This window comes from Apteryx mantelli, chromosome 4 (genome assembly GCF_036417845.1).
Source record: "Apteryx mantelli isolate bAptMan1 chromosome 4, bAptMan1.hap1, whole genome shotgun sequence".
Lineage (NCBI taxonomy): Eukaryota > Metazoa > Chordata > Aves > Apterygiformes > Apterygidae > Apteryx > Apteryx mantelli.
The window spans coordinates 77595033-77622861 of NC_089981.1; the positions used below are offsets into that span (position 1 = coordinate 77595033).

Sequence of the window (27829 nt, forward strand, 5' to 3'; positions counted from 1 at the left end):
TTTGGTATGATTTATAGTCATCGAAGCAGCTTATATTTAACATTGTAAACCGTCAATTTATTCAGGAAATGGAGGAACAGGGTAGCTCAGATAATGCGAAAAGAAAAGGAAATAAATTATGTGTTAAGAGGCTGTACGAGCAGAGATAAACATAGAAAAGAGAAGTCTGTGATGCTATTGGTTTGTGGCACATGCAGATCCATATATTAGCAAAGTTACAAGCTGGTAAAGCACCCTGCAGCACACTGCAGTGCAACCTGATCTGGTTCAGGTAAAATAGATAGCTCATCTGACCACAGATAATTCAGATAATATCTCTGGAAAACTGCCTTCATGACTGTGATCTAAGATGTTGAAAGTCTTGAAAAGATCTTACCTGTTTTCATGAAAAAATAATTTTATGCTAACAAACTTGTGTTACGTTAACTTCTCCTTATCCAGTTCTCCTTGTTGGCCCCATTTGCAGTACAGATACTTCAGCTGTGGAAAGTTGATTTTATTTTCAGCTATTTGTTGGAAAAAAAAATACTTAGTGGCCTAAAGCTGTTGTTGGTTGGTTTAGGGAGGAGGGGTTGCTTGTTTTCTGGAAAACTTTCTGATGAATGTTTCTGTTATATAAAGTATAAATGACAAGGGGTGTTTCGGCCTTCAGAAACTACCATTTTTTGTTCTCTTAAGAGAGGATAGATTGAAATTGTTTAAAAATACCAGTGTTCTGTATAAGGGAAGCAGTATACATGTTCAATATGAATATTTCATAAGCATATAAAACAAACACTGTGTCTGAGCTTGTATTTACCTGCCCACCAACACACTGATATAGTTTGAGGTCTTTGCAACTGCCTACTTATAAGCAAGAAACTTGTTATGGACAAGTTAATGGTTAACTAGCAAATAATTCTATAGTATCTGTGATTGTAATTTATCATGCTGTGTGCTGGGATTAACCATGCTTGTTTCTGGTGATGTCCCATGGGTCATCTTCACTTCAGTTTTTTTTAATCTAGGGTTACCTCTATGAAGTTTGGATATCCAAGTACATTATATAGTGGGAAAAGCTCCAGAGTTTGCATATGTGATGCGTATGTGCTAATCATTTAGCTATGATAATTTAGTTTGGAGAGAAACACATAAGAAGTGAGACTAAAGAGAAACTTTTGATGGCGTGTCTTGATATGTTATGAATTGCATGCACATTGCTTGCACACTTGACTGGCTGCAATAATATGTTTTCATTTTAGCTCTCATGGCAAATTGTTAGTAACCAGAGACAATTGTTGTTTAATATTTCACAGAGGCTTGATCTGCATGATTTGGGTTTAATGCTGAGGGAAAGGAAAGATGTATTTTATTTTGGTATGAGGTAATTGCATTTAATTCCAAATTCAGGTTCTTTTTTCTTTTAAATACATGTTAGGAAAACTATCACTCATTTTAAGTTCTATAAACTTAGTTTACTATGTAAAGCCATTAGGAGATCAAACCTAATGTTTTCTGAATTTTCTCTGGAATTTATTTTTCAGCCATATTTTTAAAATAAATATTATTTTTCCTCTGATTTTACTGAGATTATAGTTTTCCCTTACCAACTGAGAGCAGTGTGCCAGTGTTGGCCTCAGTGGGACAGCACCCTTGCGTTGCTGCTCTTATTGTTTGACTTGCCAAGAACATAATTGGCCAAGATAAAAAAGGGACAAAAAATAGAACTGCCAGCAGTGTGGCATTTCATAAACAGTTAATTACCAACCTAAATGTTGGTGCACTTTTACTTCTGTTCAAGACTATTAATACAGAAAAGTAAAACTAAAGGTTAAAAACCATCCTATTAAAAGTTCTCATCAGAATTTAGAATTTTAGTAATACTTGCTTTGGAGGTTGACTGTTTCTCTGGCATGGCACAATCTCTCCTAGATTATGTAGTTCTAACCTGCTCCCTTGTCCATTATGTACATTGATTTATATGCTACAAGGGATTTTTGACAGTATGAACAGGTGAGCATGCTTATATTTGTATGAATTATTTTGTAAGGATATGCTTATTTCAGTAAACTGTATAAATGTGTAGTGTTTGGAAAGAGCTATTGTACAGAGAGCGATGAGATTTTTCAGTATGTGGTCGGAATCCCTACGATACGGAAAAGTGTTGCAATAAGAATTCTTAAATACACTATTAAGATTTTCTGATTGGGATACAAGGTTTTATACACTGTCAAACACAATTGTTTCAGAAATCTAACTTTAACCAGCAAGTAATAATTCATTGAAGGATAATGTTCTCTTTCAGTCCTAGAATAACACATTTTTAAAAAAGGTCAGTGCTCCTTGATATTGTTCTGAAATGCTGCAGAATTTCAAAACCAACATGTGTCAGTCATGCATATGTAAATTTGGGCATGATTCAAAATAAGCTTTTTGCAAGCATTTTCTGTATTTGCTTTTTTTTCAAGCTGGATAGAAATCTGTTTATAGCCTTATAGATAATTCCTATAATACCAAAGCACTGGGGTCTTTTTGGTTTTGTTTGTTTTTTAGATGAAGGTGAGCATTGCTGTATGTAGTCTTAAAGATGGCATTTGTAATTCAGTTTAATTTTCAAATACCATTCCAAATTTGTTTACAGAACTAGTACTTACTTCTCAGAGTTAGATTTCTGATCTTGAAAATGTGGATACAGTTTTCTTACAAAAGTATGTATTAAGGTAGGAAGAAATGAGTTAAGTTGACAGATGGGCCATCTAGACTAACTTTTCAGTCGTGAGAAATACAGAATATGGAATGTTGTGCTGTTTTCTTGGTGCAGAATTTAATGTATTTCATGGTGGTGTTTCATTTTTGATCAGCCCTGGTTTGCACCTTCTAGTGAAGATGTCTGTTTCTTGATTAGTTGTTTTTATGTTGAAATCATGCTTTAAGTCATAACTATTTTAAATAAATAAATAATGTGACAAGTCATAAGGATGCTGTTTTTCTGAGCACATTCCATGTAGCGTATGTGTAGTTTCTTTCTTTTTCAACCAGAGACTGTAGAGTTGTGCCAAATTCTGAGTCTGTTTTGTGCAGGAGGATAACTTTAGGATGGTGTCTCAACTTGTCTGCCTTCGATACAGGACTCTGATAGGGAGAGAAGTATTATTAAAGCTTTCCAAATGTTTTAAAGTCATAAATAGCTGTCTAGGAGATGGCTCAGTTTTCATCCTCTGTACAAAGTTAGTCTGATAGATCAAGATTGCAGGTGATTCCAGTTTAAGATTCTGATACTTCAAAAAACAATCAGACCAAATATTTGTTGATAAAACTGCTGTAATCATGAGGAAGGAGGAAAAAGAATTTCTGAAGAGGTCAGAAACAGAAGACTTGTGTATTACCCTCAACCATAGGGTACAGATAGCCAAATAAAACTTATGGTCAAGGTAAATAAATTAAAAAGCGTATTTGGAAAAAAGTTAAAACGTATTTTCCTCTGTGCTACAAAGTAATTCAACCATGTATGTTTAAAATTTCCACAAACTCATAACAAGATAAGTTCAAATTCAAAGACATGGTATTACCTGGTCATTTAAAACTACCATCCATTTTCTTGAAATGCAGGAGATTCAATTATATTATGTATATCCAGTGAGTCTATGGGAATAGTAGAGACAAAAGACTGTTTATGAGGAACACTTTTCTCCTAAACTATTGGGATTGGAGATCTCAATGTTTAATGGCACCTTTGTCATAGAAACCTACCCCTGCCAGTTATAAATTAGGGAGTGAACAAAAGTGCAGTATTTCAGCCATTCTAGTTTAATTGCACTTCTTAGGTGCGTGCTTAGTAATTAAGGAATTTTGTTCAGTTGCAAGGTGGTAGCATTGCTGTTTAGCTCAAGGATTTTATGTAAAGTAAGATTAAACTGGATAATGCTACCATAAAAGATAATTTGCCCTAAGACGTAGTGCATTTAAATGGCAAAACACTGAGGCAAAACAAGTTAATTCTCATGCAAAGCATCGATGAATACAGTTTTGTGAAGCAGTTGACATTTTTCTCCCTTGTATGTGAACCATGTTGGACTAACTCAGTATACTGAGCGATATCCTTCTAGTCCTGGCTGCATTCATGCTTTGATAGTGTTTTTGGCAGCCCTGATTTTGTAATGTATTTTCCTTTATGTACCTTTTTGTTTCAACAAATTCTGCAAGAGCTGTTTCTCTCCTACATCAGCATCATTAGGTATCAGTAAGTGTATATATTGTATCATGTGAAAGAACTGGAGGTTGGTTTTTTTTTTTTTGCCATTTTAATTTAGTAACTTCTGGTTTTTTGAACTTTGATCTTTAAAACATTATCATAGTGTTGTATAAACAGGCATTGCTGTATTTAAATTTCCTTTAAATGTCTAGCTAAATTATTGAAATAAACGTGTGTTGTAAACATAGAATGGCATAAAACAAGAACTGGCAGTTGTGTAGTGTTCATACAGGAAAATGTGCTCTATCAAATCATTTAATATTAAAATATTTTAGCAGTTATCTATTCTGAATTATTTTGTAACATGTTAAAGATTAAGAAATATGACATTCTGAGGGTGAATAACCACCAAAAAAGGTAACAAGAGAAATATTTTTTCTTGAGAAATGTGTGTGAATTTCTTTAGCTAGCTTTACATGAAATCATAGGTTTGGATAAATGAGCCGTTTTTCATTTCAACTGTCCTATCAAACACCTACTCATTAGTCAGCAGCTGAAAGTGTTAGGAGAATGCTCTACATCTGTCACTGGCAGCATTTCCTACCAAACTTGTTTCCACTGAAGCTTGGATAGAATCCATAAAAATAGGCTTTAAAATGTGGTGGTGTCTTATTTTCTAGGTTCTAACCTGTCTGTTCAGAGTTTAGATCTCTCTTAAAATACCTTCTTACTATGCCCTTATTTACGAAGAGAACAGTTCATTCCTTTGCATAGGTCTTCATCATAATCAGACCTAGATGTTTTTGCCACCGCACTGCACTTCTCCTTTCAAAAAACCTCTACTAATCAAACATTGAATGCACTGTTTATACATTTAAATGCAAGTGAGTGTTTGCTGAAATACTAGTGTGCTCTCAAGTATTTTTTCTTAAATGTAATTTTTGTGCTTCATTTCTTGCAAATGATTTGTGTGACCTATGTAATCAGGCAATCATTTGCCAATTCTACTTTTAATCACTGTACTAGAAAGAGTAAATGCTACCAGTTTTTCAACATGTGAGGTACAGCACTATCTGTCTCCATGCTGCTTCTACATGCCTCTTAGGAACTCCTTAAAGGAGGGGGCAAATGATAGTCCATACCTGCTTCATTTATCCGGGTAGGGATTGTCTGTTTGTTTTAATCTGCATGTTTATTTCAATAGTTAGGCATTAACAAGGAGTTTGCAGCCTCAGTTTCCTTGAAGAGCGTTTCCCGTACACTGTCCTTTGGGCTCGAGTCAGAATTTTGTATGAGAAGTCTAGTAACCTTCCTATCACTGTAGTTTCTCCTTTAGAGTGTGCAGTATCCAATGACATTTTGCCTCTAAAACACAGTGACTTACTGTCCTTGAGTTTCCTTCTGAACTCTTTGGTCAGGCTTGTGAAGAGACCCTAATTTTCTTCACCCTTACATCATCCATGAGAATGCTGTGCTTTGTTTAGGCTGTAATTTTATTTATTTTTTTTAAGTTGCTCCTACCAGTAAAAATTAATTATGTTTATTCCCATCCCTTTTGTGTGTGATTGTCTGGTGAACTGGATAACAGAGCTGACCTGGCTCAAACAAACCTATTTCCTTTTCATTTTAACTCTGATCAGTCTCCAGATATGGTTCAAGCATGCACCTGTACAAGCCCTTGGACTGGCTCAAGGGTACAAGGATTTCAGAGAGTTAGGCACGTATGGCTTGGAAGAGGTGGGGTTGCAGTGCTAGCTGATACAGACTTACTTCAGCTTAGACTGCCATTGAACAGAGTCTAGGTTAACAGAAAACCAACCTGACAAAAAAAGTAAGGGGCTTCTGTTGGGTTAGTGGACAGCTCTGCCACGGGGCTAACCACTGGAGAAGATGGGAGCAAAATAGAGTGGACGGGAATGCTGGAATAGGACTGAAGCTGTCTGCATCTGGTCTGGCTTATGTTGCTGAGGAATAGCAGCTTCAGTAGCGATGGAATTATTATGCCTTTAGTTACCCTAGCGTTCAGACTAGAAAAACAAAAACAAAACAGAAGCAACCCTCACTTGTTCTGAGAGGTTAAACGACTTTGTCGAAGGGGTCCTCATGTAAATAGAGAGTCATCCGAGTTTAATTATCCTGTATGTCGTTGACTCTGTCACTAGTAGTTAGTTAGTATAATTTTTGATTCCTTTGCAACAGAAGTGTCTTCATGCATTTATTCAAGTACCCTCTTTTGCCTCCCACTGATATTCATTACCTCCATTCCACTGGCCTTGTTTATCCTTTCCCTCCCCATCAGTAAATCAATTCCTAACTGCTTTTTCTTTGCAATCTTCTTCCCAAATGATGTTGCTCAAAATAATTCAGCTTTTAAGGCCGAAACAAAGGGAGGCTGTACAAAGCTAGCTAGCTAGCAGAATGTTCCTCTTAAGCTATACAACTGGCAAGAAGATACCAGATTTTGTAAAGAAGAGAAAGGTCGTGTAAAGATTCAAGTTCTGTAACTCCATTAGTGTTCTGTAAGAAACAAAACAGGAATATACTGAATTACTGTTTAAACCACTTTTGTGGTAATTTACTAAGTATTGGCCTTTGATGTAATGGCATCCTCCTACAAAGAGGAAGAAATGTGAACAGGATATGGATATTTCACAAGACAAAACTTACTTCAGTGTGACTTAGTGCTGCCCCAGTACTACCGCTAGCACTGCAAACGGCTAGCACTGCAAACGTCACATTCGCTCTCTTTAGCAAAGAACAGTGTGTGTGGTGGGGGCTGACTACTTAAACCATTATTGAAATTTTGCAAATGAATGTCCAACTACTGGGCCATGCTTTTATCATGTATAAAATAGGAAACAGCACTGTAGCTAAAGTAATGCTCCCTGTTTGCTCTGTTGTGTTCCAGTACGGTAGTTCAGTTTTGTGCCATTGTACTAGCAGCCTTCGTACCTATTTTAATCTTTGCAGGGAGTCTCAAAGAGAGAGAAGCAGCAGTTGAACATGAGAGGAAAGATACAAGCGGAGAGGAGGGGAGGATGTTATAGAGCAGCTGCCTTTTAAAGATGTGGTTACTAGATAAACCAGGGTTTTAAACCCAATTTTTGTTTCATCACACTGAGGCTTATCATTATAGAGCAGTTTAATTTTACTTTAGATGTAGAAAAGAAACTGGATGTGTTTAAAAAAAAAAAAAAATCTGTTTATGAAAATTTCATGTATATTAAAAAAAAAAAATGAACTGACCTGTTCAGTTTTTCCTTCCTTCATCCGTCAAGATCTTGTAGAGCATTTTGTCATTTGAGGTCAGCCTTGTTTTTTGTTTTTAAAATCTAGTTTTGTTAAAAGGCATGTCTCTGTGATAGTCTTTGCTTTGTAAGACCAAAACTTTGTATCTGAGGTATGTCCTTAAAACATATAAATATCAAATACTAGATAGAAAATAATGCTACTACTTAAAAAAATATAAATTTTTGAGAATTTCATGAAATAAATCTCATGTTTTGCCTAGACCAGAAGGACTTGACTTGAATCTGTTGCTGTCTACTTAGAGAAGAGGTTTAAAAAGGCTTCAGCAGCTCATCTAGTCCATTTTGCTGTGCTCAAAAGCAGGACCACCTACATTTATATCATTCCTTATGTATGTTCTCCAGCAGTTTTTTAAATTATTGGATGGATAGTTTGCAGTATTTTATTGCACTATGCTTGTTTTGAGGTGGTTTCATTTAGTATGCAAATCTTCCTTGCTGTAGAAGGGATTTACTGTCCATAGCGAATGTAGAAAAGCTAATTGCCTTCCTCTTCATATTTACTGCTTAAAATACTTGGATACCCTCAGTGTAGTTCTCTCTACCCCCAAAACGCCAAAGCATGTTGTGGGGTTTCTTTGGTTTTTGTTTTCTGGGTTTTGTTTGTTGGGTGTTTTGTTTTGTTTTGTTTTTCCCCCCCCCAAATAAGTAATATTTTCTAGATTGGCCTCCTTTGGGCTTTCTCATCGAGTTTACATCCTTCTTGAACTGTGACATCCAAAAGATACTACTTCAAATCAGGGCCTGTCAGCAGTCAGAAAATCTAATTTCACCATGTGTCTTATGGGTAATAGTCCTCTCTTATATATCCCAGTTGGTCTGTCCCCTTCATCCCATTCAATAATATTCAGTATAGCTCTAACTCACTTGTGACATTGCATCACTCTAGTGTGGGAGCGTTTCCCAGGCAGGTATGCATATGCCTGGTAATTTGTTTGTGTTCCAAATTTTCATAAGCAAATTATGTAATTTAAAAGTCTCTTCCTCCTTTTTTTTTTTTTTTTTTTTGGATGCACACCTTTCTTGAGAAGATATGAATTGGGACAGTGTCGTTAGATTAAGTAATTTAAATATTTAAAGGTGACATTCTGGTGCCAACGCTATGGGGGGAGGGGAGGACAAATGCGGAGAAGGGCCAAGTCTAACATTGCCAGTTTCTCCAAACGCGTCTCCCAGAGGGGCAGTGCCCGGGAGAGGCAGTGACCTGTCAAATAGCTGTTAGGAAGTGCACACGTGCAAATCTCTTACGATAAAGAAAATGTTCCATACAGTTTTCTTATAAATGCCTTAAGTAAAAGGTTTAAAAGTTGTTGTTTTGCAACTTATTTGTATTTCTGGGATTATACAGCAAAGAATGTTCTTTTGTACACCTATATGCAGTGATATATTGTTTTTTAGTGCTGCAATACTTTGTTCTTAATTTTTTATTTTAAAATGTTATGGATAATTACTGAACTTTTTAAAAGGGAAAACCTGAGTTTTGCACTGTCCAAATTTAACAACATTAGATTAAACTTAAGACAGCTACATTTTAGCTTGAGTTATTATTAGGAGAAGTTTTAAAATATCAAACTTAATGAGCTTTCCCATGTGGTACTGCTTGCTAATATGTGTTTGCTTATGAATTCATATCTATATATATGTGTGTGTGTATATGCATACATACATATATAATGTGACATTCACCAGTTAAACTATGCTTCATGCTGACTTCAGTATTTCTTTTAAAGACCTATTTTTTACATGAGCCACCTTTTATTACGGCTTTTGAAAACTAACGTTGTAGGAGACGTTAATGCAGGTATTTTTCACCGTTAAGTTGACCTCTTGTTTGGTGATTCTTGGCAATTCTATTAAAAGAAACCTTAAACTTTGCTCTTTTTCAGGAAAAGATGTATGCACCGGTTCCAGCAGGTGTGTGCTGAGCACGGGGGGGGGGGGGGGGGATAAAGAGTAAAATCGTCCCGATGAAAATAAAAAAAAAATAAAAACAAAGCAAATCCCCTCTTAGGGCTGCTGTTGGTGGGAGTAAGTTGCCGGCGGCGGCTCGGCAGCGGCGGGGCGGGGCGGGGGCAGCGCAGCGCAGCGGCCCCGCGCAGCGCAGCGCCAGCCCCGCGCAGCGCAGCGCCAGCCCCGCGGCGGCCGCTCCTCATTTGCAGCTTCCTCGGTGTCATTTGAAGTGGCGGCCGGCAGCCAATGGGGCCGCTGCTGCCCGCTGACATCACGCACCAGCCCGGTCCCTCCAGCTGCAGAGCGCTTCGCTTTCTGCCTTTTTTTAAACTAAAATGGAGGCTGGGTCCTTGCCTTAAGGAATACATTGCCTTTCCTGCTGGAGCCTAGATGTTGACATGTAACAGAGCTGGCAGCAGGATGGTGGTTGATGCAGCCAATTCCAATGGGCCGTTCCAGCCCGTGGCCCTTTTGCATATTAGAGGTGAGTTATTGTGTGTGTTTTGGTGAATCGCAGCCCTCTCGGACTAGCTAATAAATGGCTATTGTGATCCTCAGATAAGGGCAGCAGGAAGTCCTTTGTAGCAGAATCCATTTCGGTTTATTACAGGCTCAATAAAATCGGGGAATATAGAAGCTAGTTCGCTATTAAATGCGATTTGGAAGATTTAAGGATTCGTAGAGGCATTACATAGTTAAAAGCAGGTTTTGCTGCTTTCTGCTGTAGCTCTCCCATCCCCCTTTCAAGCTGTGCTGATGTCAAAGGATGTGAAGTCACTACCCCAGAAAGGTATTGAGTGGGGGGAGGGAAGAGCTGAGTTGTCGGTATGCTCCTTCTGTAGAATAAGGGCGAACGTCTGGTGCGCTTCAGAGCTCGTTTGTGGGTGAACGATGTAGCTGGAGCTCCGTTAAACCCACTGCGGGAGACTCGGAAAGAATCGAGAGTCTGGGAGGGGAGGAAGAGATGTGACATTTATTATGAAAATATCCTTTATGTATTCAGAAGGCATTTCCTAGAAGAGATGTGGTTCTGCTTTAACAAGCAAGCTCTTATGTGACTTTTGGCTTGTGCAGTTTTGAATGTTAAATTTCTTCGCAGAATATTTTCTCCTGGCTTTAGAGAATTAGTGCATTGCAAATTTACACTTTATATAGTTCATTAAGAAAATATGTGGTGGTACAATACTTCCACAAAATACTATGAGCATGTTCATCCTTGGCTTTCTATTTTTGCAGTTAGTAAAATCTAGCATTGCTGTGTGGTTTGGGTTTTTTTTTGTATTTTTTAAAAGGATAAACAAGTTCATTAACCAACCAAAGCATTTATTTTTAAACAGCTTTCTTGCATTGGTTTTGTTTTAGAACTTTTTATGAAATCGAAGCATGTATTAGACGGGATCAGCACACCTTGCACAATGGCATTCATATGCAAGAAACACAGTTGATACTGGTCTTGGTTACCTTTGTGTCTCCGCTTTCACTGACGTAAGCTAAGTGCTCACAGTGAAAAGAATATTTTTTTCAGGAATATTTTGTATACTGAAAATATTTCACTTTGGAAATTTTAAAGATTGTTCAGAAGCTTGCTCTTTAAGTAGTAGCACTGGTCTTCAGTGTATTAAGAAATTATGATTTCTCTCTACCTCTTACAAGAGCAGTATCCTCATCTATCTGAAGTGGGACTGAATGTATTCTAGAAGACTCTAATTTTGATCTGCGTGGGGAGGTGGGGGGATGCGATAAAATTTCCTTGAGTTACAACAAGGAGTCTGCTTGTTGTCAAGGGAATATAAACGTAACTGCCTGAATTGTAGACAGGCCTTAGCTTTTCCCTCTGCGCAGATCGTGCCAAATTACCTTGTTTCTCTGATATGCTGCTGTTTAAGAGGATAGAAGCATCATCTTTTAGGTCCAAGTCAGTTTTAGGTAAAACAAATGAAGATTGGAAGCAGAATTATGAAATGGTATAATGATGATCCTCAATAATTCTTTGTCTCAATATGAGAATAAATTTACTGACATGAACCTTGTAATCCCTGTTGTTGTGCAAATCAAACCCATAGTTGTGGAAATAATACATTTTAATAAACTGTTCTGAAATTTACTTTTTCTAAGCCCTAAATTTTTAGTGTGCTGGATAATACACTAGTGGAATAGAGGCTGAGTGTGGTGTGGTTTTGTTTTGTTTTGTTTTTTAAATGGGTGATCTATAGTGGAGTTTCAGGAGCCTCTTGTAAGTGATTAAGGAATATCTAGGAGGTGGTTTTGTGTTTCAAGTGGTAGGAAAGCAAATGGGTCTCTGGTGTGATAGCATGGAGAAGGCTCTTGACCTTGAGGGGGGAGATGTATCTCTTCCATACATATATGTACAGAAGTTGCTTCATTTTTCTGTGAATACTTCACTAGCTGCTCCAGTGTTACCAGTACTGATTTGCCTCCAAAATGAAGCCTACCAGGACATTAGATATGAATAGATATTCTTCTAAAATTAACAGCATTAAATATGAACTGGTAACTCTAAAGCCTAATGAGAAATGCTTAGTGTTTGTCCCAATCCATACTGCTTTTACAGTTGTCCTTTTATGTCATCTGTTGTGGTATAGGATTAAGTTTTTAGCAGAACTCCTTTGCATCAGTAAGAGCTAAAGCTTCATCTTCAAAAAAAATAATAATAATAATAAAGGAGGGGTAGACAAAGCCCTTAGCTATTTATGGTAGATTGGGGGGGGGGGGTGTTGGCAGTACTGCAGTGGAGAAGATTCTGCTATATGAGCAGTTTCCTATACTCTTTGAAATAAAAATTTGAAAATTTGAGATGGTATTTCATTTTACCTTTAGATCATAGCTACCATACTTGGCATTGATCTTATTTAAAAAACATCCAGTGAATGCTTGGGAATCAGGCTGTAGCAATTTTGAAATAAAAATTGCAATCTTGGTTTTAAAGTTAACTCTGAAACACATTCTGTACCTGCATCATATGGAATATGCAGAGTTTGCAGAAATTGAAAAAATCTTACGGTCTGGCAGGATTTGGAAGTTTGCTTTCTTCCCCCCTCCCCTGCCCCCTTCCAGTTCTGCAGGCAGCTTTTTTTGTCTGGACTGCTGTTAGCTTTGTCAAAATGACACAGTTGCAAAAGTAGATGCAGGTGAATTGTAAAATTGGTGTTCAGAGCCCTGTGAGTAGGAAATAAAGATTTGTCAAAATTGTTTTGACTGCTCTTGCTGTCACTCGTATCTGTCTTATCACCAGTAAGGGGGAGCAATAGGTATTTGTAGGATAGGAGGTGTCAGAGCCCTGAACACCTCATCCTCCAGCAGTCTGTTTGGCTGCTAGTGATCAAGGTTAGCTCTGATATGGTGTAGCCACTTAAACTTGAATCGAGCTACTTTGAGAAGAGTTGTGTGGAAGGAGCTGTGAGAAGCCTAAGTGCAAGGGGCACCTCAGCAAGGAGTTGTCTTTAAGCTCAAGCCTTTGCCCCTGGTCATTGCCTGAGCTAAGTTGCAGCTATGTCTCTGTCAGGCCATGTACCCTGCTGCTCTGGATCCTGACCTGCTGACTTGACTTTTTGGTTTGACATGCCTCTTTGCTACAGACTTGTTTGGCAACCAGTGGACTGTTAGCTGACCCTGATTACTGTCAGTAGACCTACTCTTCTCTCCTTGTGCAGGTACTGTGGGACTGTGCCCTTTGTCACAATCATAGACTGTTGGCAGTTGTTCAAGACCACTGTGTAGAAATCAGTTCTACAGAAGATGACTTTGGACCCATTGTTGGAAAACATCAGGCACCAAAAGAGCCCATAGTGAAGGCAAGTGGCATGGGGCCATGACTGTAGGTTATCTGCTTATACTGAAAACACTAGAGTAATGAGAGTGTTTGGCCTAATGGGATAGTGAAGCCTTTGGTTGTTCCAGCTGCAACAGGTTTTCCAGGAGATTTGAAGTACACTGTTGCTGCATTGATCTTTTCTAGAGTACGAGGACAGTGCACAATGGTCAGCTGAACTGCTCATCATTAATTACCATGGAAAAGTGAATAGTTATCTTGTGTTGGAACAACCCAAAGCTTCCAAGAAAGTCACATTTTCAGCTTGAGCAGCCGTGATGGCCATGGAATAACTGCTGTGGCTTATCATCCTGCGTCCAGACTTCAGCTTGTAGTCGATTGCCAAAGAAATCGACTATCTAAAGCAACTGCTTGTGGGATATCTGCTTGGAGAGCTCCTTTAGGATCTTTCTGTGTAGACAGATCACTAGTTATAAAAATGATATTAGGACAGCACAGAGGAGAGGGTTATTAAGGGCTATGAATTTAAGATTTTACAGCAAGGAGGGAAACGGAGCAGGATGGTATTTTCAAGATGCATCTTTCTCCTTATGGAGCTCTCCTGACAGCTAAACTCCCAGGGGATGGGAGTGCACTCAGGGCTCTGACAAGAGGATCCAAATAAGTTAGATGAGACCTGGGAGAAGGTATAAGAACCTCTTGGTTTCCATCTCAGTTCTTCAAGCAAAAAAAAGCAGCTGTAAAAGCAGCATGGATTAGGACAAAAGTAAACATTTGTCACTAGACTTCAGATTTACCAGTTTGTATTTACTGTTGTTCATTCTCTTTCTGAAAACTGTAGCCACAGTATAGACAGCACTTACATAAAAATAACTGATCTCAATTCTTTGTATAGAGAGATTATAAATGTCCATTGATTTTGGGGGGCAGGGGGGGTCAGTGCACAAATTTTTCATTAGGAATACAGTTCACTGCTGTTGAAAAAAATCTCTTAATATTGTTTTGAGTAGCATAGAAGTAGCCCAACTGACAGTGTTTCTAGGAACTCAAGACACAGGTATTTGAACAGAATATTGGTAAAACTCTGCTCTGATCTGCACTGGCAGAATTAGTGGGGTATAAAAGTTACTTTAGCGGCCTAGTTGCTGACTGACTGGAATTGGTAATGTCTGTTCTTGCTTTTCAAACTTTATCTTGCAAAACATCTTGAAAATATACTGAAAGTTGTGTGGGAAGGAGGATGAGAACACCTTAATACTGTGTTAATTCAAACTGATGCTTCCTGTAGCTCCATAACCTAGCTGTTCAAAATATCTCATTGTCCAGGCTTCTCCCCTGCCTTCCAGAGTAGCAGCAGTTTTTGTCAGACCTGACTCTTTGTCATTTTAAAGGTATTTTAGATTTTGTGAAAAATGCCTTGACTCTTTTCAAAAAAGATGTAAGTAGCATTAATGTTAACTTTACCCATTCTTTCTGTGTGCTCCCTGTATGTATTAATCTTGAGTAAGGGATGAGTAGTTCATATTCCCTGTTGACATAGCGCTTTTCTATGGAGTGTCAGCAAAAATGTCAGTGGTGATAATCATTTTTGTGATGGCGGTATCTGAGTATTTGTATAGAAATTGAAACTCTTGTAAGAGCCTGATGAAAGATTATTGTTCTGTTGTGTTAGGTGCTAGATGTCCCAGCATAACATCAAGCACCCTCAGTGGTGCGCTCCTGGCTGCCTTTGAACTACTGATCTGGATGCAAAGGGTTATCTAATAACCATGCACTACTAGCAAGTTCTTAAACAACCAGGTGCTAGCTTGCTAATCTTGCAAGATGCACTTTCACTTGCTTTGTATTTTCATACTTGGTTATGAAATGGTCAAGTTCCTCAGACAATGAATAAATATAGGAAGCAACTTCTAAAAGACTGAGCTGTGTAATGCATTGAAACCTGAAGTATGCAATTTATTTCTCAAACAAGAAAAGCCTGGCACTTTCATTTTAAAAAAAGAACTCAGTGCATGTTTCTTTTTCTTGAAAATAATTGATGTGTGCATACTTCTATTAAACCATACTTGCTAAAAATCATGAAGATGGCAGGAATTGTTTGTGTTTTTAAAAAAAAAAAAAGAAATTCACTTTGCAGTTAATTAAATGGGAAGCAAAAGGAAGCTTACACTTCAGAAATAATACAGGCCAAATTCAGCATGCAGAACGGCAACTGTTAACCTCATAATTTGCAAAAGGAGACTGAGAGAACTGGGTTTGTTCAGCCTGAAGAAGTGAAGGCTAAGGGGACATACTGCCGCTGTCTTGAACTAAGGTGGTTCTTGAAGGTGTAGAGAACAGAGCCAGACTCTCTGAGGTGCACAGTGATAGAATGAGAGGTGACAGGTAAAAGTTGCAATACAGAAAATTGCGATTGTGTACAAGGAAAAAAACTTTCCCACTGTAAAAGTGGTTAAATGCTCAAATAAGCTTCCAGAGGAGCTGTGGAATCTCTATGCTTGGAGACGCTCAAAACTTGCCCGGACAATGCTCTGAGCAGCCAGGCTGTCCAGTTCACCCTGCTCCTGGTGGGGGCTTGGACTAGAAGGCCTCAGAAGGTCCCTTCTTCAGAAAAAAATTATTTTGTGATTCTTTGTTGCATGTGAGACTGCAAAATGACTGGCCTTACTGTCAATTAAAAAGAAAAATTACAAATAACATTGATTTCAATGTACTTCTTAAAATTCAAAGAACAATACTCTGAACTGAAATATCTTTCTCTCTCTCTGTCTCTCCCCCCCCCCATGAAAACTGTTACCATATTTTAAAAGATTATCATTCTGCTTTTGTGTACTGTTAAAGATAGGGTGACTGGAACTGCATGCATTATTAAAAATATTGGCACATGAAAACACTGTTTTGTTCTTATTACTCTGCTAACAGCTCAGCAGTAGTCAAAAAAAAAAAAAGTGCAGTTGTGTGCAAGGTTGTTTTTTCTCACTCTCTCTCTTGCTTTTTTTTTTTTTTTTTTAATGGAACTATCCATAACGCCATAATAAGCTAGAACTCATCAATGTCAGATGTTTTCCCCACATCAATTTCTTCATATTTTTCCCAAAACTGATAAATGTAATGTACATAATTTATTTGCTCAGTACTGTGAGATCTTTCTGTAGTTCTTAGTTCTTTGCAGTCAGCTTTAAACTGACAATGAATACAGCATTAACAAACTCTGGGACCTAACTATTCATCTCCTTTCTATGTTATTTATGAAAATGTTGAACAGTGTAGATCCTATCACAGATCTTTACATGATGCTTCTGGTAATCTTCCACCATTATAAAAACTATTACGTTAAATGCCTTCTGAAAAATCCAGAGAGAACCTGTGTTTACCATCTTTCTAACCCTTTCCAAGAACTCTGATAAATTTGAAGCATAACTTCCTTTACAGGTGCTCTGTTCTCTTTTTTTTAGTATTAATGTTTTTATTATGGTCTGAAACTGGCTCAAACTGATCGTGGAAGTGTACCCAGAAAATCTCAACATCATCTTTCATGCTACTTTGTTTTCTGCTGTTAGTGTAGACTGTAATGGAAAGTGAATCTATTTTATTCTCACTGTATTTCCTGTATAATTATAGTCTTTGTGCCATAACTTTGTGAGGTGAAGTTAGGGCTACTGTGATATTTTGAAATTTCAGTAATTTCTTAACTCTGCTGTTCTTAGATTTTAAACAAGCATTTATGTGGGTTTGCTATGAAATGCTTTCTTTTGCATATTATGTTGGCACATGATGCAGTAGAGGTATTTCTGCATAATTGTTATTTTTCAAGAATAATTCTTAAGTTGTATCCCAGGTTTATCAACATTCAGAAAGGAAATTTAAGCTAGATTGTAGGTATCTCAAAGGGGTAAATTGCAAATGTTTTTCAGTCCATTGATTCAGAGTTTTAGTGTGCAAAATATAAAACGGCTCAGAGGAGAAAATGTGTCTATTCTAAAACTTAATCCTCTCTGCTTTTGGAAGAGATGGTGAACCTCATGACATGTTACAGCACTGAAAAATTCAGGCAATGCTTTGTTTATATTTTTGAAATAGCTAATTGGACATATGATATTGTGGATTTCCATTCCAAGGTAAGAGCTTGGACCTCTTATCTTGATGGAAATTTTAATGCTATATCAAGCATCTTCTGTTAATTTTCATGTATTTCTGATATAGCTAAGAAAGAAAATGTTTGCATGCACATCTTGTATTTTCCACTTAAGTAGGTATTCTTAAAGATGATGAACTTCATGGGTTTGAACATGTGCATTTATTTGAAATTTAATTCCTTTTCTTTAATCCTTCAATAAATTTAAATTTAGTAAACACTTAAGTTGAAATTTAAGTTACAATGATTTTTTGGTATTATTGTTGGAATTGAGTAAAATCTTCCTGGGAAGAAAGGTATGGGAAGCGGACATGTTGATTCTTTTCTTCAGAGGTGCTTCCATCAGGGTAACGAACCTTGCTAATTCTCCTCTAATTCAACTGACTTAAAATGTAAATCAATGACTACTTCTAAAAATTCTAGGTTTGTTCATAGTTCTGTGGAAATAGTCTTTTGCAAAAGACCTTCAGAACTTTCTTCACCTCTGCTAATGCAACTAAGAAGGTTTTCCATGGCCAGCACGTGTTTTCTGTCCCGTTTGTGGGTCATAGTTGCCATTGTTTATTTTGGATCATGGAATCAAGTGGATAAACCTCAGCTGAGTTAAGATAAAAATGCTTGCTCTTTCCTTTTCTCCCATGTGAACCAATTACTGTCTGATAATCTGAAAGTGTAAGAACCGGCTACTTGTTTGGGCTCATACCTGTGCCTTCTCGCTGAGCCACTCCAGGCTCAGGTAATGTTCAGCCTGACTCCTGGATTCATAGGCTTCCTTTTTCTTCACGGGTTTCCTATCTCCTCACAGCAAGTTACCAGTCAGTGCTGCTCTTTAGCATTGCTTAACCAGTTGTATGCTGAATTGTTACCTTTGAAACCCATCTAGTGTTCCCTTCTAAAAGTGTTGCCTCAAAAGGGGAGAGAAACAAGATCCTCCTCCTCGAGAGCAAGTAGCAATTCTGTTCTTAATTAATCTAGTCCTCTCATATCTGATAGGGTTGTGAAATGTGTACTTGAAACAGTTTCATCAGTTACTCTTAGATAATTATCTCAATTATCAAAGGACTGATAAATGTGTTTAGTATAAATGACCTAGCTGTTTCATTGCCTCTTGTGATGGATTTGGTGACATTTTAGAAGATGTTTAAACATCCAGAGAAGGTACATAGCCAGACGTAGATTGATATTTTTTTACTCAGTCACCAGTTCCTGACTGAAACAACCGTATTTGAGGGCTGCTGGTGGGGAGCGTCTTTATTTAATACTTGACCCAGCGCAGACCTAAAGGAGGATTAGTTATCTCATCTGCTGGTTTCAACATGGTGACATGCATAACTCTTCACTTAGTGTGCATCCCTTTGCATCAAAGGATGTATTTTACCTTGTTATTTCATGTATTCCATGTATCAGGGTATTCTGCGCTGTCATTCCTTGTACTTCACTTTTTTTCCTTTGTGTAGATCTTTTGTTCATGTCAAGTGTCTGTGTATAAGCTCAGTTGCTGGAAACAGTAAGGATGTTAAGTGTTCACACTTCCTTAAAAATTTTTAAGGTTGTGACTGTAAAAAAAGTCTTTGGAAGGCGACTTCTTGTTCAACTTAGACTTCAGTTAGGTTTAAAAAAATTCCAAAATAATCTGCAATTTTTAAAGTTAAATTTACTGAGTCATTTTGTAATCCGTGCACCCTTCAAAGGAAGCAAAATTATATAAGCGTAAATTCATCTTCTTCTCAATTTTTACATCAGAAATCTTCTGTTTTGCAATTGCTGCTATGAAATACATTTTAAGATTAAATTTCAGGACAATCTGTTTCTGAGAATTTTTATTCCCACTTGTGTTCAAAGTTTTTAATAATTAATTTCAACTGCTATAAAGTCAGCTAATTCTCTCCACGGGCTATCAGATAGCTACTGAAATTGTATTTTAAACCATGTAGATGAAGCGTGCTCGAGCAATATTTTGCAGAGACAAGAGTTTATATCACGCGCAGGCAAGACAGTCCTCTGGTGGCAGTAGCTGATGCCTTCTGACCTTTACGCCGAGCTAAATAAACGGCCTGCAGCAGTGCAAGTGCCCTTGTCAGCATGGCGGAGCCAGTGCTCGGCTTGTGTCTGCACGCTTGTCTCCGGTGCTGAAGCCAGGTTAAACTGTGTTCCCAGTGCTTGGTATTTCAAAACCAAATCCACGCCGCTTCTAATCAATTCCGTGTTATGCACATACAAATCATGCAACGCAATTTCTGCTACACTTCACCAATTAACAGTTTATGTCAAGTGCAGTTACATTTGGGTGCTTTTTTGGCTCACCGTGGTTATCGGTAAGGGTGGAAAGTAAGTTTTATGCCAGGCTTCAGTTTTCATGGTGCCAGAGATTATAAATTGCTTTTGTTACTGATAATTACCTGAACTTTATGAAGTAAATATTTTCTTTACAAATTGCATGAAGAAAAGATGATATATGAAACCTAATAGATGTAAAAACTAAGCAAAAATGATTTGTTGGGGACTTTTCTAGTTGTTGTAGCAGTCTACTACTTTTCATTTTGAGTAGTTTTGTAGAGGGTTTTTAATTTGTATTTTTGGATTAGGCTACCAACTGCATATCTCTACACAACCTCTAGAACCCAATTCTTGCATTGCTTTCATATTTAAAATGAAAGCATAACAATGTCACTGACACTTCAAAGAAAGAAAACTTCATTAGAATTGATCAAAGCTTGACTTCCTGTAAATAGAATAAGGAAACAGTGTCTTATCTAGTCTTTGAGGTACAGTAAGCTTTTCTTTGAAAATATTTTCCAAATGAAGTAGAGCTTTAATGCCAGGATCTTTCTTCCAACCTACTCCCCATTTTCTTTTGCTTCTTTAGGTCTAATCTACTACATAAAGTATCTTAAACTCCAAAAACTGATGCACACAGTTTTTGGAGGACTGTCTGTTCAGTTATTTGCATGCTATAAAAACTTGTTTTGTTTTGATTGTTTTTTTTCCTGTTCCAGTAGGAAATTAAGGTCTTACTGAGCTTTGAATCAGAGTAAATACATGCCCTCTAAAGAAAGTTTCGATCAAATATTTCATTGCCTCACTCTTCTCCTTCCCCCTTTTTTGGAAGCTCAGCATTCATTACTGTAGCTTAATCGATAAAAGAATGCTAAAGCTTATTTTAAATAGAAGGAAATAAAACACACTGTTTTTATCACTCAATAATCTCTTCAGTTTAAAAAGAAAATCATCACTAAAGATAATCATAATTTATATTTTGGGAAATCTGGGAGAAAGATGAGATACTTAAAAACATGTTCAGGGTTTCTGGGCAGGTCTCTTGGATACATAGCTAATATGGCCGAGTTACTTGTTTGAGCTTTTGTAAATTTACAAATTTGTTAGATGGCCCGATTTGTATTTATTATATAGTGAAACTATATCCACTCTTTTCTGCTGTGTGAGAGTGGTAGAAATTTGGTGCAAATTATCAGCTTTTGTCAACTTTTTTGGCAGCTTAAGCAATATTGTTAGGGACACTGTTGCAAACAAACCCCATTTTTGTTCTTACTAGAATTCCCTTTTGAGACTGAAGGCTGGTTTGGCTAGAGACTAGAGATATCTGTTTGAGGGAAGCATGTTTTGAGATAAATGTGATATGAAGAAAATAATGTTGGATTGTGCGATAAGGATTTTTCATAAGGGTTGTTAAATGGAAAATTTGTAAGCACTTTATTCCTGAAAAAATGTGCAGGTGTATTACATGTTTAATCTTCTTAAAATATGTTTATGTTGAAAGTGCATATTTTGGTACATTTTGAAATGTGCACAGTTGGCTTTCTACTATGGTCAAGCCAAAACTTTCCTTGCTGAAATGTGATTCTGTTTCCCAGCAGGATACTTTTAGTAATTATCGTTAGCATTTGACATGCTTAGCAGCACTGGCTGCTAAGCAAGGTACTGACCCAGCTCTATGATTATTTTTCTTCTTCCCAAAACATTGACCATTTCTTTTTGGTATGTTGCATGCCACAGGGTTCCCAAATTTCACAAGCATATGGAACAAGGGAAGTGTTGCTTAGGCCAGCAGCCTGTGTACTGAACTTGAAGGCAGAATTCATGAGGAATATGCAAGAAAAGAGCAGAACTTGCTGTCTATTAGATATTATTAAGAAATTACTGTAAGGAAAGCAACAAAAATGTCCTGGCAGTATTTGGCAATACTTTTACATATCTTGTAATGAGTGCCAAAATTTTGACTGCTGTATGGTGATTTGGGCTGCCTGTAGTTGTTCAGGACCTCAGTTTGCGTCTCAGCCAAGAGTTACCTTTCCTGTCGAAGGCCTGCCTTCGAATATACTTTTCGCAAAGATTTACAAACTACTATTCCCCCTCCGATGCCTGATTTCCAAAAGAATGAAGAATGTAGAAAGCTAATTAGTGGTGTCATCAAGGAAAGGTTATGGAAGTGTGGGATTACTTTAAAAATAAGTGTTAGCTTCAAACAAAGTGGAAAGTGCATATAGTTGTACTCACAGTACAACTTAGTTGAGACTTCTTGCATGGGAGGCTGTGTATTTTGCTTAGGTTGCATTAGGATGCTGATATACTTTAGCTTGACTGTAGAAAACTATGAATGGCTTTTCTTCATGCTTTCTAATCTAGTACATCATCTCTTTCTAAGCCAAGACATGACGCAGCATTCTTCAATGAAATCTTGAGATATCTGTTGTTATTCTAAGTCTTATCATTAAAGTCATATATTTTGTCATTCAAAAACATCCAATAGAAAACATACCATAGGATTTAGTTTAACAAGAGGTCAAGAGAAGAGGAACCAACCTAATATGCTCTTAGAAAGTAACCAAATTATTTTCTATTTTGATGGTTGGCTATGCGTTGGATTATATTTATCATATATGTGTGACAGAAGTAATATTGTTTGGCAAATTACTCAGAATTTGAGTGGTATCTGTCTAGAGTTACAGGTTGGTATATGGAGTTGGGCGTGTTGCAGGAAATTGTATTTCTGCTTTATAGCAGGTTCTTAGACATGATTTAGCTGAAGGAAGTATCAGCTAGTGTTAAAACTGGCAGAGTTTTAGTACTAGACATGGTTTTCTAGTATTTAGTTCATATAAATCTTTTTGTAATTTACACCATACCTATTTATCACCTAATATGTGCAACTAATGTTAAATATTTACTATCTAATGTGTATATTATAAACCCATATGCTATACTCAGCTTACTGAGAATGCTGCATTATGATGTTCTGTATTGTAGCTTAAGTCTAGTCTCACTGATATCCTTGACTTCCATTTTTTCGGAGAGACTATTATGTATTTTTTAAATAACTTTAAAGTTTTCAAATCCATTTGAATATGATGCATAATGGTAAGTGGATGTAAAACTTAAGGTTTATTTTTATACATTCAGTTTATATAAAACTTAAGATTATTGTGCTGTTGAAAATGGATACAAGATTTATGTGCATCCTTTGAAGCACACAGCAATAGCTAGGAAATAAGGGTTTGGGTTTTTTTAACCCCTACACTTCTTGTCAGTGCTTCAGGTGTTTGAAAACAGTGGGTTTTGCTGTCATATTAATTGTATGTATGCCAAAAAACTCTATTGTGAGGTCTTTATCTGTTTGGTTTCTCTATTCCCTTATTAAAACAGTATTTGGGTCTTTTTTTTTAATTGTCTATTTGATTATCCTGCTGTCATTTTTTCCCTAATTTTCAAGTGGAATTTTTATTTCATTAGCTCAAGCCCATTTCCGCTTGTTTCACTTGTCATTTCCAGTATAAGCATTCCTGTTTTCTTCTTTACAGCCCATTACCTTTCAAGTATTTATGCAGTTATCACTTTTGCTATTCTCTCCCTCTTCTTACGCATCTCTTAATCTAGTAAATATCTTTATTTCTTTTAGATTTTTTTTTAAATGCTATTCTCAAGGGGTTTTTTTTCATTCCACATGGCTTTTACAAAAATAGTTGATTTCTGGTAAAACTCTGTGTAAAGCAGGAACTTAGATGCAGGATTCCCTGAAGACTCTAAATTTCATGGTGGATTAGTGTGGTGAAGCACCTGTTTTTAATTCTGCTCTAGGACTGACAGACAAGTGCCTCTCCTTCCTTTCTGACTTCTCTAAGCTGGGTGTGGTGGGTTTTTTTTGTTTTTTTTTGTTTGTTTGCTGTTGTTAAATTGGCCTGATGAAAACTCATTTGATTCTAACAGCCCTTGATGTATTTTTGTTCCGTTAACACTGAAAGTATTTTGCTTTAAAAGTCTCTTAATCCAATGAAAAGGCTCTCTTTTGGATGAATAAAAATTTTAGCTGAGATTTCTTCAAGCAGAAACCCCAAATTTAAAACATTGCATACCTTTCTACTTAACAGATTTCAACATCTTGCTCCCACCTCCCTCCATTTCTCCGTATTATGATTAAAGCTAGTCTCATGCACAAGCTATTGTAGGTGAAATAACTTTATCTTAGATGAAATTGTGTTTAGATCCAGACTGCAGGCCAGCCTAGGAGTGATGTCAGTGCTGTTTCTTTATTGAAAAAAATATAGCTGAACATTTGCTACTACTAGCCAGGACTTTGTTTTCTAGAGATATAACTTATTTTAATAAAACCAGTAGAGTACCTGAATGCCCCAAAAATGGAACTACTTGAAAATATATTAAAATTCAGTTTGCTTTTGAATTTTAGGTAGAAAACGTGCCACATACATGCAATTTCAAGCACTGTTTATAAGCTTTATCTTCTGTTGTGGTCTAGGGAAGTATTTCTCGTGTTTTGGGTGCCAGTCTCGTGCAGGTGTGTTACTGAATGTGAAGCAGCAGCAGTCAGTGGCAGCGCAGTTTCTCCAAAGACAGGGAAATGAGAAGAAGCTCTTACTTCCAGTTAGTGTGTGTTATCTAGAGAACAGCTGAAAGAGATTTCTGAAAGCAGCTCAGTTCCTTGAGGCAGTGGAGTGGGCATAGCTAGTAATTACAGCTAATTCTCATTTCTCCCTATCCTGAACACCTACGCTGCTACTGAGAGTCATGATGTTGCATGAAGACAGTTGATATAGAAGAGGGTCGTGCTTTGAAGGTTCAAGTTCGGTCTACTGTATAAGTATTACTTGAGCCTGGGTAATGGGCATTGCCTTGTGTGTCTGTCTGCCGTTCTCAGTTCACCTTCTAACTGGGCTTGATATTACTGTGATATTACTTGTTTGAAATATTAAGCATTTTATTATAATTGTTGCAAAAGCTCTAAATACCTGTGAAGTATTTTTAACTATCGATAAGGGTTCCTTGAGGATCATGGGCTTTCTTGTTCTAGATCAGGCTGAAAGTCCATATAAAATTCAGTGCCCTGTTTTTGACAGCAAGTGTGATTAATGTTTCAAAGAAAGATGTTGAGAATCTCTCAGTAGGAGTGTACACAAGTATAATATATGGTAATTAGAGAGGGACCTTCAACTTGCAAGAATGAGGTACTGTATCAATGACTCAGTTCTTTTCGAATAAGCCTAAATTCTTGTACATCACGTTACATCACTTACGTGTGCATCCCTTTATCTCTAGTAGTGAGATAAAGAAGTTTGCTCCTTTTCTATGCCTTTTTTTTTCTTTTAAAAATAAATCATATTCTCTTGTGTCCATGGTAAGCAGTCCATGTTTTTCCATGAGTGTTCCCATTGTTTTGATCATTGTAGCCTTTTTTAATTTTTAACTGTTTCTTTTTTGGAAGAAATGCTTCTACTGGATCAGTAATGTTCCAAACAAAACAATGATATTGATTGTTATATTCAGCATCAGGATATTTTATGTATTTTCCAATTCAATGTATACACATCACAATATGTTGCTTGCTTTGAGTTATTTACAGGAAAGGCTTACTCCCGTTGCCAGTGTTGCTAGTTATAGTAGTTTCTTGTATTCCTTATTTATTTTTATGTACAATATGCAATACATTTTAATACTAAAATTAAGTCCTGCAGTAAGTAATAGCATTAATTAAACTTCTCCATGCATGAATTGGAAGATCTTTTTTTCCTCCCTTATTTCCAATACTATGCATTAGGTTAAAATACTGCTATCTGGGAGAGTTTTGTCTCTTACTAAGTAATGTTAATTGTTATTGTCATGATTTCAGTAAAATTTACTGAATAAAATCAATGAAAACTGTAATGAATCTCTCAGTGTTAGAGCCCAAATAATAGAAATTCAATAGAAATTAAGTTCTATAAACAAAAAAAGGCATCCCTTACTTTGGACTAGGATAGTAACCTAACTGTTCGGAAATAAGCTAAATATTTTAAATAGAATTTTGTCAACTGTTAGACAAGTTCTTGTAACCTTTTTTCCAGTTTTCATTTACCGTCTTATGTTGGTTTCTTTTTAAGCATTAGATCACTAATTCTGAAGGAAAAGAAAATGCTAATGCTGCTAACACCATGTTTGGTCAGGTTCGTGTCTGTTTCTCCCATGTTCTGCAGTCCCTCTACCTTCCTGTCTAACAATTCTGATTTTCTTTAGTAAAGATTTTGAACCCTGCTTATTCTTTGAAGAAAATGCTGCCATGGCACTAAACTGAAACATCAGAAAAAACAGATTGCCTAGAAGATACTGGACTCCTCTTGTTGAAGTACAACTATACAGTGCAAACTACAAAGCTTCACTCAAGCGTCCATGCTGTTAATTTTTTTTTTTCCCAAGGGGTAGCTGATTTGAATAAGACTTGCTTTAGACCAGCAGTTACCAGTAAACTTGATGGTATGCTCTGAGTAACACCCTAGTTTCCAGGTAGCTGATGTTGTTTCATACCATTAAACCCTATCTTCAGTAGACTTGCAAGTGCATTTCAGAAGATTTATCCTATGTTTACAAGCAGGAGTCACCTTACACATTAGGATTTTTGTTCTGCACCAGTGTCCTAAGGAAGCAGTTATTTTTAATAAGTGTTTCTAGCTAGTCTTCTTTCTATGACCTTGTTTTAGCACTCAATGTAATGGTCTGTGTATTTTTATTTTTTATATATGTGTGTACATGCATATATGTGCGTGTGTGTGTTCATTTAAAAAAAAAATAGTTGCCCGTTTAAAATGAGGGGTCTTTTGTGTGTATACAGTCTAATCGGTAACCATTAATATCAGACAGTTTTATATAGAAGAGCTGTTTTTCTGCTGACAAAATGGGAGCTGTCAGCTGGGTGAAACTGAGGCCTCAGTTGAGCCTTTATAGAGAAGCAAGAAAGTGCTTGCACAACCGAAAAGAATTTTATCTTTTGTCTGCATTTTCTGCAAATTATTAATCTAGGCTCTTGTTTTCTGCTTTTAAAATGATGTAATGTAGTTCATTTTACTGGCCGCATATTGTGTTGTAAGGGTTTTGTGGTCAAAGTTGTATCAGCTGTTCTTCCTGTCAGGACAGGAGGAACTTCTAACCTTACTTCAGCTAGAACTGGTACCAGAAAACAGCTGCTCTGGGCCACCCACTTCCTCCATTCACCAACAGTTAAACCGCACCGCTGTCATACAAGAATGGGCTTCTGTGAAGAAGACAGACAGGTCAATCATGGACACCCAGTGATGACACAGTTAAAATACAAACCTAAACATGTATATTTTATTACTATTATTTGAAAGAACACGAAAAACATTACCCAGAGAACAGTAAGTGCTCTGCAGTCTTATACTGCAAAAATATTCATGTATCATACACATACTGCACTTACGCTCAGGTGCTTAAAACCTAAACTTAAATATTTAGTTTCATTTCTGTGCTTCATTTTCCATTTCTAATCGTCTTTATACCAGGTGACTTAAAACAATGGTTTCCAGAAAGTCATGGCAGTCAATACAGTCAGTCTGTAGCTCTGGTGTGTGGAATGATGTCACGCACTGGCGGGGAGGCAAGGAGAGGATCTGCTATCTCTGTGCACAGGCACTTTGCAGTTGAGTTAACTTACCTTCACTGCACAGCAAGAGGTGCTGAAGACATACCTGAGGCTTCCAGAGAATTTGTTTGCATAAAAACGTGGCTGTTAAATTTAAGCTTTCACAACCAATTTTCTGTGTTACATTTAGACACTACATAACTGTCCTGTCCACTGGGTACCTAGACTTTCTCTGTTTTTTTCAAACTGGAATACCAGCTGAAGGTGCTGCGTTTTGAGGGGTGGGATAAGCAAGTCTCTCTGGCAGTGACACAGTGTTAAGTTGGTGTTAAGTATCTTAAACTGAATTGTTACTTCTGAATAAATACCTTGAAATAGAAGGGGTAGAGCACCTATCTCTGTAGGTTGTTTCTGTTTGGTTATTGAACACAGTTCTCCTGGGCTTGGAAGGAGGGGAAACTTTGAAATACCTCTCAGCAAGAAAAAGCACTGATCCCTCAAGCCCAGAGGCTTACCTTGCAATCATAAAGTATCAAAAATAGGTAAGTATTATCTAGTGTATTAGAAATTATTTCACAAGAAAGACAATAGGATA

The 27829-nt window shown here is 37.0% G+C and overlaps 1 protein-coding gene across 7 annotated transcripts in view; it reads left to right on the top strand.

The window, feature by feature from the left end:
* The window catches only part of PPP2R5C (protein phosphatase 2 regulatory subunit B'gamma), an 89903-nt gene that overhangs the window by 23540 nt on the left and 38534 nt on the right, over positions 1–27829 (top strand). The window contains exon 1 of one of the 7 annotated variants that reach the window (XM_067294979.1): positions 9711–9913. The exons of 3 other annotated variants lie outside the window; for them this stretch is intronic. In XM_067294979.1, coding sequence (XP_067151080.1) covers positions 9820–9913 — 94 coding nt within the window. In that variant the 5' untranslated portion in view covers positions 9711–9819. Of the gene's footprint in view, positions 1–9710; positions 9914–13100; positions 13242–27829 lie in introns of those variants that run through there. 3 more of the 7 variants (XM_013940762.2, XM_013940760.2, XM_067294980.1) reach the window with 3 other exon arrangements.